This window comes from Grammomys surdaster, unplaced genomic scaffold (genome assembly GCF_004785775.1).
Source record: "Grammomys surdaster isolate TR1022 unplaced genomic scaffold, NIH_TR_1.0 213, whole genome shotgun sequence".
Lineage (NCBI taxonomy): Eukaryota > Metazoa > Chordata > Mammalia > Rodentia > Muridae > Grammomys > Grammomys surdaster.
Window position 1 is genome coordinate 863,888 of NW_021604658.1, and position 16,582 is coordinate 880,469.

The 16,582-nt window shown below is 41.0% G+C and overlaps 1 protein-coding gene across 1 annotated transcript in view; it reads right to left on the minus strand.

Moving 5' to 3' along the window:
• The window catches only part of Tada2a (transcriptional adaptor 2A), a 46,850-nt gene that overhangs the window by 27,822 nt on the left and 2,446 nt on the right, over positions 1–16,582 (minus strand). The window contains exons 3-5 of the mRNA XM_028772474.1: positions 10,951–11,057; positions 8,339–8,398; positions 727–818 (exon numbers count right to left, since the gene is read on the minus strand). Of these exons, the coding sequence (XP_028628307.1) occupies positions 727–818; positions 8,339–8,398; positions 10,951–11,057 (259 nt within the window). The remainder of the gene's footprint in view (positions 1–726; positions 819–8,338; positions 8,399–10,950; positions 11,058–16,582) is intronic.

The window sequence follows — 16,582 nt, forward strand, 5'->3', positions numbered from 1 at the left end:
CCAGCACTTGGAGGGCAGAGGCAGGTGGATGCCAGCCTGGTTTACATAGCATTCCGGGCCAGTCAGGGCTACACTGAGACCCTATCTAAAAAAGTACATAAATCTGGAGGGCAAACAAGAGGAAGACATTTGGTATCAATCTCTAGCTGACACACACACAGACAAGCAAACTCCCACCCTAAGCCCTGACATGTACATATAGATTTTAAAAGTGGTGCTGCATCCTAGGGCAATAGTAAGAATACCTGTTTAATACCACCAAGTTCAAGTAAGGCAGTTTGAAAGCTAAGGACAGAACTCGGTTAAGAGAGCTGTGAAACTTCAACCTCAGGACAGCTATGACTATCCACCTCAAGTCTGATTCACTGAAATAAATCTGAAACCTACTGCCCAGAAAATAAAACCTACTGCCCAGAAAACTATCTGTATAACTAGAAGGGAGCAATATAATACATATGTTAGTAACCTGTACTTCTCTACAACTCAGGAAGAACAATCTTGGTGTTGATGTAACCAAAGTAACCTATGAGAACTGCTCAGTCGTGAAACCAATAAGCATGGTGCATTCTGGGATGTTCCAGGCCAGAAGAGGTGTACATGGATGAGAACTTGTTTCTGAATCTTTGGCCATCAGGGAAGCAGCAGGTTTCTAAGCTCTCTCCTTTTATGTTTCTACAGTGGTTGCTGGGCCTATGAGAATAGGAATACTCAGTACTAAATTCTTACCAATTTCCAAAGCCACAGTCCATTACAGCTTCTAAAAGGGCCATTTCTTCTTGAGCTGTCCAGCTGGGATCAAGAACAGGGAAGTCTGAGGTCTAAGGAGAAAAACAGATTTGGTTAGGAACAGGGATAGGAATGACATGCATGAGTTTCAACTATACAGTACGTGGTTTAAAAAGCCAGCACCACATGTGGCGGTGCACATCTGTAATCCCAGTGAGAAGAAGGCAGGATCACTGATTCCAGATTCAGTGAGATGCCCTGTCTCCAAGTCAAAGGAGACAACTGGTGTCAAGTTCTGGCCCCCATATATAGGTGTGCACACATGCCCATGTGTATCACCACGCACATGTGTAAACATCACCATGCCCCTCCACACAAACGAAGACTGTCACCATCAGATACATTATTTCCCCTGAGATGTATTATTATTTTCTACTTCATGCCTACCTCTGTCAGCTATGACAGTTTCTAGTAAAACATAGCTATGCTTAATTTTTTTTTTCTGAACAGAATAAATGTTTCTGGCTGTGTTACATAGTGATTATGGGTGATAATATTTATTGGTTCATCAATCAGGAGTGCACACTGCTCTTCTAGAGGACCACACTTTGATTTCTTGCACCTATGTCAGGTAGCTAAGAACCTGTAATTCCAGCTCCAGGAGATCTAACAGCTTTAGCCTCCACAGGCACCTGCTTCACATGTGTACATGTATAGGGACGTGCACACACTCGTGAGTGCACACACACAAACTTAAAGGAAATCAATTAAAAAAAAAAAAGTCAGGCATGGTGCTTCAATTCCAGCACTTGGGAGGCACAGGCAGGTGGATCTCTGTAAGTTCTAGGCCAGTCTAGTCTACAGAGTAAGTTCCAGGACTACACAGCCAAGGTTACAAAGAGAGACCCTGTCTCAAAAAAAACCCCAAAGAGATAAAAGAACCACACAGAATAAAAGATATGCAAAAGGGAAGCAAGAAGAAGACTGAAATGTGTGGACTTTATGCTTCTCTCAAAACAAGCTGGTTGGGAGTGATGGCAGACAGCTATAATCACAGCACCAAGAAAGCAAAGGCAGGACAGTTTAGTCAACACAGCAAGATCCTGGCCAGCTAGAGCTATACAGTAAGGGAGACCTTTTCTCAAACAAGCCAACAGAATAATGTCAAGTGGGTATGGCAGCAAATGCCTGTGATCCCAGCAATTAGAAGGCTGAGGCATCAAGATAGAACATTTGGGCTAGCCTAAGCCAATGCAGCAAATCTAGGCTAGCCAAGGATACAGAGAGACTCTACCTGGAAAATAATTCAATAATAAAGTTTTAACTCAAGAAGAGATCAGGGGCTGAGAAATGACTCAGACTTTAAGAACTCCAGCGCTATTGCAGAGGTCCTGAGTCTGGTTCCCATCATCCACATTGGGCAGCTCTCAAGTGCTGTAATCCCAACTCTAGGGGCATCTGACACTTCTAGCCTCTGTGGGCACACATGTACATACACATAATTAAAAATAAAAATTAAAAGGAACAAATAAATCAATGGTGGGGAGTGTGCGGTGGTACCTGCCTAAATTTTAGCACTTTTGAGACTGAGGCAGGACCACTGTGAGTTTGAGGCCAGCTTAGGTCCCACAGTGAGACTGTCTCAGAAAACGGTAACAAACAAAACACTATGCTATATATATCCACCAAGATATATAAGATGATAATGCCAAATGTTAGTGAGTATGTAAAATAATCAACAGGTGTACTATAAACAACCATGTGGGAAGATGTTCTAGCCATTTCATTGAAAGTTCAACAATACATCCTACTCATTATACCTGGGTTATTTACTCAGGAAGAATGAAAATATATGAATACAGAAAGCAATACCTAAGAACGTTTACAACAATTTTACTCATAAGAGCTCCCAATCTGGGCAATGTGCAAGGGGATCATAAAAAGGAGATGGAGTATCGCTTAGTAATCAAAGATTCTGCAAAGTGATCAAAGACCATGGAAAGGGACTAGTAATACCTAAGAGACGGAGAGATGGCTGAGTGGTAAGCACTGGCTGTTCTTCCAGGGAACCAGGTTTGACTTCCAGCATGCACATGGCAGTTCATAACCACTGCAACTCCAGTTCCAGAAGATCTAGCACCTGCTGGCCTTTGTGCACCAATTGCTCTGGTGCATACATGGTGCACAGACATACATGCAGGCAAAATACCCATACACATAACATAAAAATAAATAAATCTTGGAAAAAAAAGCTGGTGACAGAAAAGTGGAAAGTACTCTAGGAGGTACATGGTTTCAATGTTCCTACTGATAAACCCAGAATCCTCACTTAAGATGGCTGGGCCAGTGACTTAAGGCTTAGTAGCTTCTATTTTTATATTAAGCCACCAAGTAAACACGGTACTCATTATACCTGGGTTATTTACTCAGGAAGAATGAAAATATATGAATACAGAAAGCAATACAATTTTACTCATAAGAGCTCCCAATCTGGGCAATGTGCAAGGGGATCATAAAAAGGAGATGGATATGCAATGGAGTATCGCTCCAATACTTACAATCTTTAATTACAATCATACAATTGTAGTGGTGAAGACTTCGTAGAGGCTTCATGAAGGGCAGTGGGCTGGAGACAATGCAGATCTGGTCTTGGGTTGAGTGGCAGTTAGGAAAAGTAAAATGCTGCCCTTATAATGAGGTGCCAGAGGACTATGAAAAGGCACTTGGGACTTACAAGTCCAGGATGCAGAGTTGAGGACCAACTGCTCTGGGCCTCATCTGAAATCCTGAACCATAGCAATTGTGGAGGTAAAAATGCAGTTTCTACTTTAAGCCACAAAGTTTTCAGGCAGCAACTATAAAATAAAGAACTAAGCACTATTTGCTTTCGTGTATGTCTGAAAGTTTCCACAAGAAGAGTAAAACAAAAAAATAATATGAGCTTTTTGATTCCATAGGCATTTACAACTTGCTATAGCTTCTGTTGGTGACTGTAAAATCTGTTCTATTAGTAAAATCACAGTATTAACGAGCAACATATTTTGATCTAAGTCTACCATATGAGCTTATTATGAGATCTGAGAGAGAAATTTCAGAGTCCACGTGCATATTAAACTCATACCAATTACATTCAACCTGGCGAGCACCATAAAGACATGTAAGTATGAAAAGTCACACATTAGTTAAAAGGCCTATCATCTTAGAACACTGATTACCCTTTATCAACTTATATTCTAATACAAACTTTCCACAGTATAGAAGGGGGAAAAAAGGCTTTTCTGAATAACACTAGACTTAAAGAAGAAAAAAAGGGGGAGGAGGGCAGCAGTGGAGGCATCTTTGTCATCTTCTTCTCCCTCCTCCTCTTCCTCCTCCTTCTCTTCTGTTTCCATGTTTAATGTCATTCAAATCCTTGACCCAAAGTGGGTCTGAATCTCTTAACAATGGGACCTAGAAATCTACAGTTCTATGAAGCTCCCAGGAAATAGAGTTTAAGAATCACTGTCATAAAGGGTGTGGTAGAGGAGCTGCCTTCTCTTGCTCAATGTCCTAAGAGTTATAAGACAAAAATAACTACAGAATTCAGAAATCTATTAATGCACCACCCACCAGAGCATGAGTAACTCCAGAAAACACAGCACTGTGAGATGAGAAAAGTACTGAAACCATTTACAGCTATCAGATGCTTCATGCTGCAAAGAATCAAGACGTTAGAGGCTTAGAGTGTAGAAAGCCAAAAGCTGGTCATCACTTCTATAGAAGGAAAGATCTGTTGCAACAGCTAAGATTGGCTAATAAAAGCTAGGGAGTATCAGAAGTCCCCAGAGGCTCTCCTAAGTTCAGATCACGGAAAGGTGTTTGTATGGGTGGTGAGCATATGAGAAAGGATGATTTAGTAAGAACTAAGTGTTGTTTAGCATTGTGTGGAAGACGTGGTGCCTGCAATAGCAAAGGAGAGCTCATAGTCCACTTTCCTCCAGTGGCTGACCAAGACTACAAACTACCCAAGCTATGTAATTATCTCCTAAGGCGTTATTTTACCATTTCAAATGAATAAATCTGGAGATGTAGCTCAGTAGTAGCATGTGATCTAAACCCTGAACCATAAAAATAAATAAAATAAATAACAAAATCTGATTCTAGATGTTCTTATGTGGATTTGAAAAAGTGAATCAATTTTCTGAAGATATAGTAACTTTGGTGAAATGAACTCAAATCCGAAGCTGCTCTGACTGACTTTCCAACCCTCCATTCAATGTACAACTGGCAAAAGGGAGAACATTTTGGTTATTGTTCCAATTAGTGAATAGGAAATTTATGTATTTATAAATAAAAATGTATTAAATTATAATAAATTAAAAATTTTAAATTTATTTTTAATTTATTTATAAATTTATTTATATTTAATATGAGATTTATTTTTTTTACCCTTGGAGGTAGAGGTAAGAAGATCCAGGATTCAAAGCTGTCTTTGGCTACATAACAAGTTTGAGGCTACCCTAAGCTACATGAGAGACCCTGCATCAAAAAAAAAACCTTAAAAATTAAAAAGAGGCTGCAGGCCAGAGAAATGACTCAGTGGTTAAGACCACTTGCTGCTCTTTCAGAGGGTCTGAGTTTGGTTACCAACCCATGGCAAGTGGCTCGTAACTCTAACTCCAGCTCCAAACGATCAGATGTCTCTAGCCTGAGCTCGCATCTGAACTCACATGCACATACCCACATGCAAGCAAAAATAATAAAAACAATACAGAATCAAAAATAATAAAAATAAATATTTTTTAAAAGGAGAGACAGGAAAATGTAAAAAAAAAAAAAAAGGCAGCTAGTTGCTCTCCCAAAATTCTTTTAGCTGCTTTTCTTTGATTTTAGTCTAGAACATAATTCCTAGTATTAAAGGTGCAGGTACACTAGCAGGAGCCAACAAATGATCAAATTCTTGTTGATTTTCTTTCTGAATGCTTTTGTTTTACTTTGCTTTTGAAACAGGGTCACATGTAGCCCTGGCTAGCCTCCGATTTACAATGTGGAAAATGAGAAAGACCTTTGACTACTGATCATTCATTCTACCTTATGTCCCAAGTACTCACAGGTCCTTTCTGTGTACCACTATGTCTGGTTTTATGTGGCAGTAAGGATGGAACCCAGGACTAGGCTGGCCTCAAACTCACAGAGATCCACCTATCTCGGCTTCCTAACTGCTGGGATTAAAGGTATGCACTACCACGCCCAGCTTCTTTCTAATCTTTTATAAAACACACATAAGTATGCTGTGAATTACATAGTAGGCAGAATTCTAAACATATTCTGCACTTCTCCCAAAATTCCTGTCTCTTCTTTAACCAAGCACTAGGCATTGCAGGTAAAATTATTTACAATTAAGCACTCTACATATGGAATTAAAATTACTACCAAGTAGCACAGTAGAGAGACAAATCTAGTTTATCTAAGTGAGTCCAATGAGATTATACAAGTCCTTAAAAGTATTAGAGAGGAGCCGGAGAGATTGTTTAGTAGTTAAGAACACTGGCTATCTTCCAGAGGACATAGGTTCAATTTCCAGAATCCATATTGTGATTCACAACTGTCCAGACGATTTGACATCCTCTTCTGACCTCCAGGAACACACAGATATATATGCAGCCAAAACATATAAAATATTAAATTTTTAAAAAATCTTGTAAGTATTAAGGGAAGGCAGAAGAATTAGAGTAATCAGAATAAGTCAGGAGGTTAAAGGCTCAAGCACTTTATCAGAAGGCCTCAAGGGCTTCCAGTGTCAGTGGCTTTAGATATGGCAAAAGGGGGCTAGGAGCCAGGCAGCCTCTAAATGCCAAGAACAAATTCTGGCCAAAAGCCAGCTAGCCTGTAAAAAACAGAGGCACCAATGCTTCAACCTCAGTAAATTCTGCCAATGATCTGAATGAACCAAGAATAATTCTCCCAACCAGGCCAGGTGTCAAGATAAAAGCCCAGGCTGGCCAAACACCTCAATTTCTGCCTCTCAAGACCTTCCACAAACCAGTAAGCCCACTGCTCTGCTGACCTGCTGAATTGTGCAATAATGAATCTGTGTTGTCTTAAGCTACTTAATTTTTCATAATTTATAACAGCAACTGTAGGAAACCAATACATTGCCAAATGATTAACCTACACTATGAAATTACTACTGAAAGAAAAACTGTACCAGAGGGTGTGTCGAAAACTTGTTTTAGTTGTTTTGAGTGCTCTGAAAACACAGAACTTCCCCTGACTTTGGATTTGATCTCTGGCACTTCAGGCGAAGTTCTGTTATCCATGTTGGCTTACTGAACTGGCCAGGGCTGGGAGAGTGGCAGCACTCTTTCTTTAAAGGTGGCAATGCCATTACTCAATCAGAGTCAAGTCTTTTCTGGTCTATTATTCAGTTTGTCTCTTCAGACTCTTTTTATCTTGATTTTTTTAAAGATTTACTTTACTTTTAACAATGATGATGATGATGTGTTATGTGTGTGCGAATGGATTTGTGTACACACACTTCTGTGCACATATGAGTGAGGTGTCTATGGGGTCTAGAAGTGGGTATCAGGTTTCCCTAGAGCTACAGTTATGGGGAGTTGTGCTGTCCAGAATCAGTGCTGGGAACTGAATCCTAGCCCTCAAGAACAGCTGGCACTTAAAACTGACAGGCCATCTTTGCAGCCTATTATTTGTTGGTTTGTTTGTTGAGATGGTATGGTAGATGAATGAAAATGAGTCCTGTAAGTCTCAGACATCTGAGTATTCGGTCCCTATTTGGTTGCTGTATGGGAAGGAATAGAAGGCATGGCCTTTGTTGGAAGAGGTTTCTCACTGGAGGTGTGCGTAAAGTTTCTGTCATATCCATCTCTCTGCTTCCCGTTTGTGGATCAGGATATGAGCTCAGCTGGTACTTCTGTGCCAGGCCTGCCTGCCTGCCTGCCTCCAGCTATGATCCCCAACATGATGGATGGACTCCCATCCCTCTGAAACTGTAACCCCAAATAAACCCTTCCTTGTATAAGTTACCTTGGCCATGGTGTTTCATCACAGCAACAGAAAAGTTATGGAGATGAAATGCTCAAATGCCTGGGGCCACTCATGCAAACCAGCACGCAGGGTCTTATACTACATTCCTCGCTCACCTTGAACTCATGGCAACCCTCCTAAAAGTTGGATTTACAGGCAGGAGCCACATCGACCAGCTACGTCAATCTATTGTTTGTTTGCTTGTCTATTTGCTTACTTATTGTAACAGGGTTCTTCATTATTATAGTGGGCTTTTAAACTTCATATGTGTTGGTACTTTGCCTGTATGTCTGTATGAGGGTATCAGATCCTCTGGAACTGCAGTTACAGACAGATGTGAGCTACCATGTGGGTGCTGGGAACTGAACCCAGGTTGTCTAGAAGAACAACCAGTGCTCTTAACTGCTGAGCCATCTCTCCAGCCATTTTTATATTTAAATAGTTTAATAGTTTACAAAGAACTAAAAAGGCTACTAAATAATTATCAAATTCAGAAGAGAAAAAGGACAGAGATACATGGAGAAGGAGACTTAGTTCTCAGTCTAAATACTTGAAAAAGGAATGAAAGTTTCAATGTCGCCATTACCATTATTTCGTAAGTATGATCACTCTGATGTTTCTTGTACTCAAATCCTCGAGTGAAACACTGTGAAGAAAAAAGAAGTTAAATTACTAAGAGCTACTTTAAAAAGTACTTCCTTAGGGTTGGAGGTGAGGTTCAGTTGGTAGAGCACTTGCTAAGCATACACAGCACCAGATTCAACCCCAGTACTTGGGAAGTGGAGCTAGAAGAATCAAGTTCAAGGTCATCCTCACTCAGCTATATAGCCAATTCTAGGTGTGCTAGGCTACAAGAGACCATGCCTTTAAAAATCAAAATAAGGGGACTCAGCAGTTAACAGTACTTGACTGCTCTCCCAGAGGTTGTGACTTCAATTCCCAGCAACTACATGGTGGCTCATAACCATCTATAATGGGATCCAGTGCTACACTGAACTCATATACTTCAAATAAATAAATCTTAAAAATAAAAATAAAAGCCAGGCATGGTAACATATGCCTTTAATCCTAGTACTTGGGAGGCAGAGGCAGGAGGATCTTTCCAAGTTTGAGGTCAGACTGGTCTACATACACAGTAAGTTCCGGGACAGGTAGGGCTAGGAGAGACCCTATATTAAAACACCAAAAGTAGTTCTCTTCCAGTCCTAAGTGCTGCGGGAGCTGCTGGTTACCGTGCAGACATGGCCTAGTCCAAGAACCATACCACACAAATGGCACAGAAATGGCATCAAGAAATCCTGGTCACAAAGCTACGAATCTCTTAAGGGGGTTGACCCCAAGCTCTGAGGAACGTGGGCTTTGCCAAGAAGCACAACAAGAAAGGCCTGAAGGTGATGTAGGCCAACAATGCAAAGGCAGTGAGTGCACGCGCAGAGGCCATCAAGCCCCCTGTGAAGCCTCAGGTCAAGCTCAAGATGCCAAAGGGCCCCAGCTGCAAACTCAGCTGCCTGGCTTTCATCGCACCCCAAGCTTGAGAAGCAGATTCGAAGCTACACGGCCAAGGGTCGTAGGCTCTCCCAACCAAAGCCCAAGGTTCAAACCAAGGCAGAGGCCACAGCTCTAGCTAAGGCTCCCAAAGGTGCCCATGCCCCTGTGAAGGCCCCATAGAAAAGGCTCCCGCCAGTGTGAAGACAGATGGACTGCAGGGACACCCCTGCCTACACACTATTAGCAGATGGCCAGTGTCCTATGCTGTTTTTACAAATAAACTCGAGGCAAGGAAAAAAACACCAAAAGTAAATAAATTAATAAACTAACTACAATAAAAAAAAAGACAAAAGATGGTTTGAAGACGCTCTAATTTTTTGTTTATTTTGTTTCGTCTTTTGTCTTACTTGAGGCAAGAACTCAAGTATTTCAAGTAGTCCAGTCAGGCCTTGAAGTCCTCCTCTTCCTGTCTTCACTTTCCAAGTTCTGAAATTACAGGCCTTTACTGCCACTACCAACCTGATGGATATATACTGTAGTCTTAAAACCACTGTTTTTTGGGGGGTCTCTTGTTTTTGGTGTATGAGAAGAGTTTTGTTTTGGGGGGTCTCTTGTTTTTGGTGTACTGAGAAGAGTTTTGTTTTGGGGGGGTCTCTTGTTTTTGGTGTACTGAGAAGAGTTTTGCGATATAGTCCAGGCCGGCTTCATCTTCCTTCCTCCTACCCATCCTCCCAAAATGCACCCCATGCCCACTATATAATCTTTTGAAAAATCTTTTTTTTTTTTTTTTTAAAAGACAGTGTATCTCTGTGTACCCTTGGCTGTCCTGGCACTCTGTAGAGGAGGCTGGCCTCGGTCTCAGAGATCTGCCTGTCTCTGACTCTACCTGAGTGCTGGTATTCTAATATATACTTTTATAGCTCAAAGGGGATCACTTTTTTACATTTTAACATGTCTAGAACTGGATGCTGTGTATGTGCATGTGTGTTTGTAGGTGCACTCACCTATGCACAGCTTACAAAGGCCACAATTGGGAGTCTTCCTCTATCACTTTCCACTTTATTTTTTGAGACAGGGTCTCTCATTGAACCTAGAGTCTGTCATTCAGCTAGTCTGGCTGGCTAATAAACCCCCAAGGCCCCCGTACTTCCTCCACGCCCTCCCCAGCATGAGGCTACAGGCAATGCTACCATGCCCAGGTTTTATACAGATGCTGGGGATTCAAACTCAGGTCCTCACGTTTGCACAGCAAACACTTTACTCAGTGAGCCATCTCTGCAATGCTTCTTATAACCAAGTGTCTTAGACTGAGTAAGACCTGATAATCCCAACAAGCAAATTATTTAGGCTTTCTTTGGCTCAGTCTCATCTGTAAAATGGAGATATTTACTTACTCATTTCTCAGCGCTATAATGATGATTTAGGGCTGATTTAAGTGAGTTACTTAAAGTAGTACCTGGCACACATAACCAGTATCACCCCTAATATATTTCAATTTACTTGGGAAAGTGATAAGCATTAAGATGAGAAGTTCTGTCGAATAGTCCTATCTGTCTCACCCATCTGTTCCTGACCTTCCCAGTAAAGTCTGCAGGGAAGACTACCTATAGGAAGAGAGTTCATGCAGGGTGGTCCTATGCTGCCGAGTTACTCTAAGTTTCTGTATCCACAAAACAGACCAGGAGAGACACCCTCTCCTCAGGGAGTTACCTGCAAACACAGGAAGAAAGGAGGCGGCCCACATTCAGCACATTTAATGTAAGGTTCCATGAGGTAGGAGGAGCAGCCTCTGCAAGGTGGCTTATCAGATGGATCATCTGGAACATACAGAAAACAAACCTAAGTTTAAAACTCTATGAATGGCTGAAGACCGACTGCGCTGACAAACATGTGGAAGCAAAATGAGTTTATTGTACACACACAAACAAGAACCACTCTATTACACAGAAGCATGTTCCTTCCTCCAGAAAAGCTATCGCTTCAAAGTCTAGGGAGAGATGGTACCTGCAGAAACGAGAAACTTACAAACTGAAGTTTTAAAGTTTTAAAGACCTCACTTTCTCTCAAGGAAAAGAAAACTGGGCACATTCCCCATACAGCACACATACATATACAAAGCAAACCAGACAAAAAGTCAACAATTGTTCCACCTAGGCCGCAGCACACAGGCAGTTACAACCCTGGTCTTTCAACTTCTCTGCAAGTTTGAATTTTTTTCTCAACAAGCTGGAAGAATTCCAATTTGGGATTTAAGCTTTGCGTCCAGGTTTGAGATAATAAGGAAAAGGCAAACTGCTGCATGCAGGCCTGCTCTTGTTCTGAACTATGAAGGCAAAGGGCACATATAAATTCTCCAAAGCCCTAAGACTGCAGATACCTTTGTTCTAGGTTGCCCCAAATCCTGCCTCTCTGAGGTTAGAGCAGCCATTGTTCTGTGACTGCCCATGGGAATGTGGGACAAAGGCCTGGAAGGGAGGTGAGGGACTTACTTTGTTTAGCTCTCATGCTCTCTCAGTAAAGCTACAAAACACCCTCAAGGCACCACTAAGACATGGAAAAAACTGACAGGGTAAAGAAATGTCCTGTCTGAAGCTTACTCCTTTTGCTCTGTTTTTGAGACAGGGTCTCATGTAGCCCAAGCTAGTTTCCAATTATGACCTTCAACTCCTCATCTGCCTGCTTCTGCCTCCAAAGTGAAGGGATTACAGGCATTGATCATCTACCAATTCTGATTAAAAAAAAAAAAATAAGTGTTATATATTATAGTTTTTTTTTTTTTTTAAATTATGTCTATTTGTATGTCTGTATGTGACACATACATCTGAGTACAGGTGCTAACTGAGGCCAGAAGAGGGTGTCAGTTCCCCTGGAGCTGGATTTACAGGCCACATGACTGCCTGCCCCTACAAGAACAGAACACCTTAAGTAACAAGCCATCTCTCTAACCTCAGATGCCAATCTTTACCAATCCCCTGAATTCTTATTTTCAAGAGACAGGCTTTAAGTTGTCAAAACTGGCCCTGAACTCCTAGGCTCAAGTGGTTCCATATCATCACTATAGATCCTCCCGAACTTATTTGTATTACATTTAATTATTTATTTATATTTGTGTGTGTGTACAGCAGCAGCAGCATATGGAAGTCAGAAGACAACTTTGGGGAGTCAGTTTTCTTCTTCCAGCACATGGGTTACAGGAATTGAACTCAGGTCCTTAGGCTTGAGCCATCTGCTGATCCTTTTCTGTCCTTTGTAACAGTTTACTTCATCAATGACCTAACCTGAACTACATCCCTAGGAAGACATTCTGAAAATCCAAGAAGGCAGACTTTTGCTGCTATAATGAGTAGGATGCGCTAAGAACATTTTGCAGATAGGAACTGGGATTCTGGTTGTTAAGTACTGAAGATATTCCTTCCTACGCAGCAAACCACACCAAACAAAACAACCTGACTTGAACCCTTAGCAACTTTCAATTATTTCATTAAGTATTCAACTAGATAGAAAAACAAAGCTCACAATTACAATCCCTAGAACCTATTTCTATGTTACACGCTAAGAAATGTTTGTTTTTGATAGTGTTGGGGACTGAGTTAAGATGGTTGATTACAGCAGTCACTGAGCTAAAGTCCAGCCCAGATGCCTGCAGAATGTGGTGGTGAATGCCTTTAATCCCAGCATTGAGGAAACAAGCAGGTAGATTTTTATGAGATCCACACCACCCAGAGCTGCTTAGTGAGACCCTGCCTTAATGAAATTTTAACAGTTTTAATATATTTGAATATTCTAATACAACTGAACACAAGTCAAGAGGCGGTTATACTCTGTTTTTTTTCAGAACTTGACCAGAAGTTACTAAGGCCTGTAACATTTCTTAGTCACTAGCAGTCTGATTCATCCTTCATTTCTCATTGTAAGATGCTGTGATTCAACCTATGGGTAAGCGGCTTTTCATGTCTCCGACAGCTTTAATGTCCTGCTCACCATCCTTCCACCCCCATTTTTATGACAAGGTTTAATTCTCTACCTCGGTCTATCACTTGGACTGGAGGCAATCCTTCTGCCTCAGCCTCCCAAATGTTGGGATTACAAGCATGTGCCATCAATCTAGCAGTAATAATGTCTTAAAAACATATTGATACACTTGCTATTTTACTATAAATTATATTGTTTCATTATAAATTACTCCATTTATTATGGAATTATTCTTATTTTTAAAATCATGTGCCTAACTTATTCCATTTTCAATTAATCAGAGACTTAAAAAATATGAAAAGAATATAACTGAGTTTAAAAGGTTAGAACTAATCTAACAAGTTCTCTATTAGTGGCTCTCTACACATTTATGATACTTGCAGTTTGTGACTTTATCAGTATCTTTCAAGCATACACACACACACACACACATACTCACTCTCCATGTATTTTCCTAAAACTAGAATTACTGAGTGCACAGAGAACTGATCAAGGATTTTGAGGGTTTATTTATTTGGACTACATTTATTTATCCCCTTGTATATATGTGTGAGCATAAATGTTCCATAGAATACTCATGGCATTTAACTCCCAACCACTGCAGGGGATCTGACACCTCTACCTGGCCTCCATACCCACACTCATATGTACATATCAATATACACATAATTAAAAACAATGAAATAAAATCAGAGAAAATAAATTTTAAAAGAATATGACGGACGGGCGGTGGTGGAGCACGCCTTTAATCCCAGCACTTGGAAGGCAGAGGCAGGCGGATTTCTGAGTTCAAGGCCAGCCTGGTCTACAGAGTGAGTTCCAGGACAGCCAGGGCTATACAGAAAAACCCTGTCTCGAAAAACCAAAAAAAAAAAAAAAGAATATGACTAATTTAATCAGGCGATAGTGGTGCGTGTCTTTAATCCCAAAACTTGGGAGGCAGAGACATAAATTTGAGGCCAGCCTTGTCTACAGAGTGAGTTCTAGGACAGTCTGGGTTATACAGAGAAACCCTGCCTAGAAAAAACAAAAATAAAAAATGTGGTTAAATCAATAGAAATATTATAAGTGGGCTGGAGAAAAGGCTCAGAGGTTCAGAGCATATAATCCTCTTCTAGAGGACTAAAGTGGTTACTACAACAGCCTGTAACGTAAGTTCCATGGGATCTTCACACTTTCTTCTGGCTTCCTCGGGCACCTGCACTCATATGTACGTACGTACGTGTACACACACACACATACAGTATTAAAAATTAAATCTTAGCCGGGCAGTGGTGGCACACACCTTTAATCCCAGCACTTGGGAGGCAGAGGCAGATGGATTTCTGAGTTCGAGGCCAGCCTGGTCTACAGAGTGAGTTCCAGGACAGCCAGGGCTACCTAGAGAAGCCCTGTCTTGAAAAAATAAAATAAAATAAATCTTTGGGGCTGGAGAAATAGCTCAGCAGTTAATATCAGTGGCTGTTCTTCCAGAGGATCAGGGTCCAATTCCCAACATCCACACGGCAGCTTATAGCCATCTGTTACTGCCTCTTTTGATCTCTAAAGGCATCAGGCATGTATGTGTAGCAGACATACAAAAAGGCAAAACACTCATACACATAAAATAATAAAAATTTTAAAAATGAAATAAAAATAAATCTTAAAAGCAAAACCACTATAAATAGGGTTGGAAGTATGGCTCAGTGCTGAAGAATGTTTACTGCTCTTACAGAAGACCTGGGTTTGGTTCCCAGTACCCACAAATCTCTAACTCCAGTTTCAGGTGATCCCAAATCCTTTCTTTTACGGCCCTCACTAGTGCCTGTAAACATGTAGTACAAATAAACTCACAGAGACAAATACTCAGACACATAAATAAATCTTTACAAAACAAAAACATTATACACAAAGTTGAAAAAGCAAGTAAACTGGAAGAAAGTATTTGCAAACTCATGAGAGAAAAAAGCTGAAATTCTTCTTTAATTTTTCATCGTGATTTTTACGTGTACTAGTGTTTTGTCTGCATTGATGTCTATACACCGTGTACATGCAGTGATGGTGGAGACCAAGAAGTGTCCGATCCCATGGGACCGGAATTACAAACAGTTGTGAGCCTCATGTAGGTAATGGTACTTGAACTCAGCCCCTCTGGAAGAGCAGCCAGAGATCATAACCACTGAGCCTCTCTCTAGCAACTGAAATTCTTATTAGATAAAGATATTCCTGATATTCCTGAGGCCCCAAGTTTGAGTCATACCATCAAAGGAAAACATAAAACGAAAGAACCACATTGTTGTTGTGGACCACACTTGTAAATCCTGGGGAAGATGAGGAAGAATTTCTGTGATTCAAGACCTGCCTAAGCTACATATTAAGTTCCATGTCAGCCAGGGCTACACAGTAAGACCCTATCTCAAAAAAGCCAAACAAAACAAAGCCAGGGACAGTGAGTAGTGCGTTCCTAGAGTGCCAAGTACTGGGGAGATGAGGCTGAGAGATTCATTTAAGAATCTGAACTTGAGAGCCGGGCGGTGGTGGCGCATGCCTTTAATCCCAGCACTTGGGAGGCAGAGGCAGGCGGATTTCTGAGTTCAAGGCCAACCTGGTCTACAGAGTGAGTTCCAGGACAGCCTGGACTATAAAGAGAAACCCTGTCTCAAAAAACCAAAAAAAAAAAAAAAGAGCAACAATATAAAACAGAGTTGGGAAGGAGAGAGATAAAAATGGTCTTTAACAGGGGGAAGATTATTTACCTTTGCTCATAAGGAGAAATAAAAGTGAAAACTACAGTAATATGTAACTTCTCACTACAGATGAGAAAAACAATCAAAGCTTGAACCTTTGCAGCAGGACTGGGGGAAACAGGACAGGTAGGAATTTAGGAATAGATAAACAAAACCACAAATCATTATTATTATTTGTGGGGTTGTTTGTTTGTTTGATTTTTAGGCAGGATCTTATTATGCAGCCCAGGCTTGTCTGGAACTCATTATGTAGATCAGGCTGGTCTTGAACTCACAAAGCTCGCCTAGCTTCTGCCTCCTTAAGTGCTGGGATTAAAGGCATGTGCCAACACAACAGGCCCTAACAGTTGTTTTAAAGGGTGGGAATAGTGGGAAGGGAGTGGCACCGGCCTTTAATCCCAGACTCAGGAGGCAGAGGCAGACACATTACCAAGTAGAGGCTAGCCTGATCTACAGAGAGTTCCAGGACAGCCAATTCAGTAACACAGAGAAACCCTGTCCTGAAAGGAAAGAGGTGGGAGTACTTTCAGTTTACACTTGGAACGTTAGTAAAATGAAAATGTACAACTAACTGGATGTGTCAAAGATTCTAACTTTCTGAATATATGCAGGGAAAATACAGAGTGCCTTTGATAAAACAAACA